The sequence below is a fragment of the Myxocyprinus asiaticus genome, chromosome 7 (assembly GCF_019703515.2).
Source record: "Myxocyprinus asiaticus isolate MX2 ecotype Aquarium Trade chromosome 7, UBuf_Myxa_2, whole genome shotgun sequence".
Taxonomy (NCBI): domain Eukaryota; kingdom Metazoa; phylum Chordata; class Actinopteri; order Cypriniformes; family Catostomidae; genus Myxocyprinus; species Myxocyprinus asiaticus.
In genome coordinates, this window is record NC_059350.1 from 7,164,150 (window position 1) to 7,170,705 (window position 6,556).

General features: G+C 35.3%; 1 protein-coding gene across 1 annotated transcript; it reads left to right on the plus strand.

Annotated features, from left to right (window-relative positions):
• The first annotated feature begins 3,623 nt into the window (after positions 1–3,623).
• cxcl18b (chemokine (C-X-C motif) ligand 18b) lies at positions 3,624–5,449 on the plus strand. The gene is made up of 4 exons (XM_051703297.1): positions 3,624–3,808; positions 3,996–4,122; positions 4,450–4,554; positions 4,817–5,449. The coding sequence occupies exons 1-4, from the start codon at positions 3,742–3,744 to the stop codon at positions 4,866–4,868; spliced, it is 351 nt and encodes a 116-aa protein (XP_051559257.1). The 5' UTR covers positions 3,624–3,741; the 3' UTR covers positions 4,869–5,449.
• The last annotated feature ends 1,107 nt before the right edge of the window (positions 5,450–6,556 follow it).

The following is a 6,556-nucleotide window of genomic DNA, read 5'->3' on the forward strand; positions in this document are numbered from 1 at the left end:
AACATCAGTTGATTTATATGTCAACAAAACTTTTTTAGTTATATTTTAAGGTAAATATCAAAATGCTGTTTATGTTTAAAAGACACTCTACTGAATATAAAGTATAGGCTAGTTGATTCTTCATCATGAAGAAAGTATTAACTTTAGCACAAAACTGCCTTTATTTGGTTTATGCTGTTTGGTTTCAGTTTTATAAAGTATACACACTCACATGTGCACATACGCCCAACAACACTTACCGCTTTGGCCACTAGGGGCAGTGTCTCGAATTTAGGTAAACCGATTTTATCTAAAAAAAGATCAACCACCTGTTTCAGGTTTCACTCTGAGATCAGTCTGGCATATTGGCATTTCCCATCTTCCTCTGCATTCTTGTCTGTTGTTCATAATTATCTGAGGCAAAATTTTAAAAATAGCTAACACATCAAGATTTCTTTTTGCATGAATAAGCGGGTGAGATGTTTTACCACAAAATAATGTTATGACTATTGCTATAATTTGTAGCTTATCAGGGACAATATCACAATGTTGTCCCTGATAATGAAGACAATGAATTCAAAAGCAAATTCTGGACTTTCAGCTGTTAAAACTTGAGAATCTTTGAGCTGGAATGTTATGAGACCAGAAAGGAATTAATTTCGTCATTAATTCAAAACTTAAGTACTTAACAAACAAGGAGATAGGGATAATTTTCACTTAAATGTAAATGGAGGTTGTTTCATTGCCAGACAGCATGATTATCAGCTATCTGCTGCAACTTGTCAGAAAGCAGTCATGAAGTCATGAAGCCAGCTTTAAATGTTATCTCCTCGGCATCAGTCTTGAGACATTTTCTTTGGTAATTACCCCTTCATTTTTTTTCACATTTTGTTATGTTAAGCTCTGTCAGGTTGAATGGGGACTGTCGGTGGACAGCCATTTTCAGGTCTCTCCAGAGATATTCGAATGGGTTAAAGTCCAGGCTCTGGCTGGGCCACTCAAGGACATTCACAGAGTGGTTCCTAAGTCACTCTTGTGTTGTCTTGGCTGTGTGCTTAGGGTCAATGTACTTAAAATGTAAATATTGGCTACATCATATTAAGATATCAAATGTAAATATACGAATGTAATGACGTATATTTATAAAATTTTCAGAGAAATGAAAACAGAAATGACAGATAAATATAGATGATTTTACAAGATATGTTGTAAATTTTACTACTGTGATGGAAAATTATTATACTGTATGTAATGCAATCTTTAAATGGGATAGAAATGCCAATGGTGAATTGAATGAAATGAAGTGTATTCACAAAATAATAATAAAATTTTTTTTATAAAGGTTCATTAAAATATAACAATAATAAGAAAAAGAAGTGCAAAGACGTTATTATACTGTATTTCAAAAGGTTAACAGTACTTAAAATATCATGGGGTAATCAAGTAAATCACTTAAGTCAAGGGGGTTCAGCTGACAGAAAAGTTTGGGAACCCCTGCCTTAAAGGTTCACTCAGTAATTATTTCCTCATTAAAAAAGTTTTGCTCCTAAAGAAATGAATTGTCATTTTGAAACATATGTATGAAATCATGACCACTCACTTGAGATGAAGGCTACAGTCATATTAGAAAAGCAGTTTTTTTTTTTTGTTTTTTTTTTGGAGAGGGTCCTCTCATGGGAGCTGCCATGTTAAGATCACATGACCAGCCTGATACTACTTGCTTAATCTCAGTAACCGCCTTGATATCGGGCACTTTCACTCATGAATTAAATTAATCATGGCTGACTGTGATTAATGATGTTTTTCATTAATATCACAAACTAAAAAAAATATCGTGTTTGAATGATGCTGCATCCATACCCCTAGGTGTCAGTGTCCAAAATTACCTATTCAAAAAATTACTGAGTGCACCTTTAAGGGACTATGTCCACCTAATCCGACTCTTAAACATTACTTGAATCAGTATGCCTGTGGTCATGTTACTGTAGCTCAACTGGTAGAGCATAGAGTTAGAAAACAGATGTACTGATAAAATGCTTAGCTTAAATGCACTGTAAGCCTGAAACATAATCTACACAAGTAAGTGAGCGCAGATGCTTTTTACTACACAAGCTTGATTTTGTGCATCATTGCATTCCAAAAGGTGTCAGACCACAATTCATGAAACACGAAGTGCACTTTGGTCAGACGTGAACGCTGAGCATTGAGCGCGTGCAGCCCGATGTTTCTAACAGCTTATCTTTGAACACGCAGAGTGTTTATGTGCCTGAAATTATTTGCACTAATTAGTGGGTTCACAAGGTGGCAACACTCACATTTGAGCTGTTGCTGTCACTTAGAAGCACTAGAAGAAGACATAATCTCTGCAAAAAAATAGGAGACGAATGTGGAAACAAAAACAGTGAACGTGTGCTTCAAAAGCTTGTCTGTGTGGAGGTCAGGAAGTTCTGTATTTGTATAACTCGAGTCTGAAGGACTATAAAACATCTTTATGTGTCAAATATCCAGAGGAGATATAGTCAAGTACCTCATAACAGTCGTAGAGCGCATGTACCAACCGCCTGTGTATGCTTGAAAAGCTTGCGTTTGACCGTAAGCAGATGCTGAGCGTGCGTGTCAAAACCACAGCATAAGCCCTGGGTAAACTTCCATTTTGACGTGAATGCTCAGCGTCTGCGTACAGTCGAACCTGAGCCTGTCAAAGTGTACTCCCAGATAACTATGCACGCATACAAAGGCGGTTGGCGCATGTGTGCTACGACTGCTATGAGACGCCAGACTTTCTCTTCAGGAGTTTAGACACATAAAGATGCCTTTATATTCCTCCAGACTCGAGTCGTTCAAAGGCAGGTATCTCCAGACCTCCTCATATATGTGTCCTTGACTTGCACATCCACTGTTGTTGTTTTTACCTTCATCTCCTGATGTTTAAATTATTATAAATTATTAATTATAATTATAATTATTATTAAATTAATTATAATTATGTTTAGCACCGATTATATCTTCTTCTAGCACTTCTTCATGACAGCAGCTACTTAAAATGTAAGTGTTGCCACCTTGTGGACCCACTAATTAGTACATGTGCATTCTGCGCATTCAAAGACGCATGGTTAGAAAAATCGGGCTGCGCGCATTCAGTGCTCTCGCACTCTGCTGATGACGAGATTTGCTTCACATGTCTGACCGAAGTATACTTTGGGCTTAACAAAATGCAGGTATTCCAAACATTACCACAAAGTGCACTATAGTGGACATTAGTGTGACCTATCCACTTCTACAGTGAGTTTTCTCTTTCAAGTCAACTATTTTCATGGCAGAGCAACAGTTTGAATACATTTATAGTAACTTAGCTGAACAATACCATATTCAGTTTAAATTCCTTTGACTTTGAAAAAACTAATTAATTTAGATCTTACCAGAAACAGTAAATTTCTAGATTAAAGGACAAAACTTTTGTTGCAGTTAGTCTAATCTCTAAGTCAAAATCTATGAGTCAGTATTTGATTTCTTTCCTGTGTTTCTTTGGGTCTTTACTTTTACTCTCTCCAACCCCCCCACCCCCCCACACCTTGTGTGACTGCTGGGAAATGCTGAATGATAGGCAATCCCTCTTGAGGGCTATAAAACAGAGAGTCTTCACTTAACACTTTTCACACTAAGCTCCACACACACACTACTTTCACTGAAAGCTCAGCAAACCATTGGAGCAGAACATCTCTGGATTTCTAATCTATATAATTCACTTGCAGTCTATTAAGTATGGCAATTTTACCCAAAGCTCTCATTCTGCTGCAGCTTGCAGTAGTTTGTATCCAGTTAAGTGGAGGTAAGCTCTCAATGATTGTTCTAAATCTCTTCATCTAAAAGTGTTCTTAGAATCACATATTGAATGTTGCATGTGTTTTGCTGTTTTGACATTAGCTTTAGATATTTTTGTAAAGAAGTGTGTGTCTTCTGTTAGAATGTTGCATTTGAGCATTGATTAATCTTTCTACCCTTATTTCCTCTCTCAGTTTTAGCTCAAACGGTACCTGACAGGTGCTGGTGTTTGAATACTTTGAAGAAGCGTGTCTCAAAAGAGGATGTTGAGGAATTCTCAATTTTTCCTCAAAGAGCACGCTGCAACAATATTGAAATAATGTAAGTGTCACTACATTTTTAACCCTAGAATGTTAAACAACTGCTATAACTTATACTTGAAGTGATATCATTTGATACATTTTCATTATCTGGTCTTACAATATGTTTATATTAGTTACAGGTACCAATATGCTGTGACATGTTTATAACATAAAAGATGCAATTTATGAGTCTATAAGCTGTTTAATTATCTTGAATTTGACACAGCTGCTAAATAATTGCACATGTTATATAGATATATAAATTTAGACTTCGTTGATATGATATTACAATATCAAGACTTATTTTAAGAGTCTCATTAATTTTATATGCTTTTCTTGTTTGCAGATTGACACTAAAACCTGCGAATACTACTACCACAACTGAAAAAATCCAACGCTGTTTGAGTCCAGAGACCAAGCAGGGCATTAACTTGCATAATTGCTGGCAAAGGTACCACAATTTTTATTATGTCACTTGCTTTTCTGTCAATAACTGCCAACTAATTCTAGACAATATACAATTATAATGCTCACTGCTATTGTTACACTTTTTCAACTTGATACCAAAGTATATTACCTTAAGTATGACAGCATATTTAAGAGTAACTAATAAATGTGCATTAAAATAATATGTATTTGCAATACAAATGTGAAGTTATTCATCTGGAAAGGTTTGCCACAAATACTGAATATATGTTCTTTGATGGCAACAGGAAAAACACAAATAGCACCAGGAGCACAGTTAAGATGTCTGAGTGTTTCTGAAGGCATAAATGAAAGTGCACAGAAGAATGAAAGACAGAGGGGGGATTTAGAAACTCTAGAATCCCTGTGAGAGAAATGTCATCATGTCACATGACCTGGCACAGTCCAATCAGAATCCTGGGATCAGAGTTTTGGACTCATGCAGCTGAAGGGAAATCACAGGAGACCCATAAAGCTCCAGGAGCACTGCCAGTAACTGCCAGATGTTTTTGGCGAAAGCGTTTAATTTAAGATTTAATTGCAATGAGACTGAAGCACTGAATGTATCATGATTTTTACAGTATGTTAAGCAGTATTTAAATGACTATTTAAACTATATCAAATTGTTTATCTTATTTTATAATGTAAACTAAAAAAGTTAACGTGTGCATTTGATATTTGCTATTTCTGCCTGATCTGACTCTTAACAATGACTTACATGTCTATAAATGACTTGTTTGAATTGATAAAAGCATAAAATATGTACAAAAAAAGGTAAAGTATCTAAAAAGAGTACATTTTATAGGTTAATGGACAAAAATATTTTTACAGTGTAGTTTTTTACTGTTTTGTAATTGTGTAATAAACTTTATAAAACCATATCCAAGTTCCCTATATTGTCCTTTTGGTTTGAGAATATGTATATATTACTAATTTTATAATGAAACAGTTGTTAGTAACCATAAGAAATCAGGTGTGAAAAAAAATTAAGAGACAGCCTGAGGAAGTCAGTCACAAATGTCCTGAAGTAACCTTACCCTGCTGGAATAGACTTTTTATAGATTTTGCATGAGCCCCATCTACTGGTCATGTCTAATGCATTCAAGGTTTATCAATGTTTAAAGGATGAAAAACAAAATCTTAGGAGATGCTATTTGGGAGACTTAAAGTTCAAGTCTGGTGGAGTCTACTGTATGCTTTTCCGTCCCTAAGTATATATATACACACACATAACATCAATATCCTAACATGACACATTTCGGAATGAGTAAAATAATCTTTCATTTAATTCTGTACAAATTAGCTAATAAAAGCCAGAACACATATGCTTGAGCTCAACAAATATTGTTTCCTGAACAATTAACATATTCTTCTCCTAATGCAATGATAAAAATCAGATCCAAACAACTTTTTTCAACAATGTAATGATGTCGAATGACCCTTAATTTACTGACTATACAAAAAGTAACAATTAGTAGTTGCAGATCCAGTCTCCAACAATGTCTTGTCATGTTTCTATGTAAGGGAATCTAATACTATCTGCCAAAAAGAGGTTCAAGCCATACAACATTGAGAGACAGTTAAAATAAAACACTGTAAAGGGCAGCAGTGCCTTGATGTGGACCTCATCGTACACGAAGGACATAAACTTCATTGAAGGGCTTGCATGTAAGTGTGTGTGTTTCTCTCTCTTTTTTCTCAAGGGAAATCAAATCTTTTCCCGGGCCTTAACTTAGAGGGAGTGAAGAGTAGATCTTTAAGAAATTTCCACACTGTCAGTCCAGTCGACATTTTGTCTTTTTTAAAATTCTCTCTGGCTTATGAAGAAATATCACTAAAGATTCTTCAGATTCAGGCTGTTTATTGTTTAGACGACACAAAATGCTTTTAAATCAAATGATGCTATTCCCAGAGGAAAATGTTATTCTCTAAGATGGCTCTTCATAGCTCGCGAGACTTAAAGGGAAAGTTCACCCAAAAATGAAAAT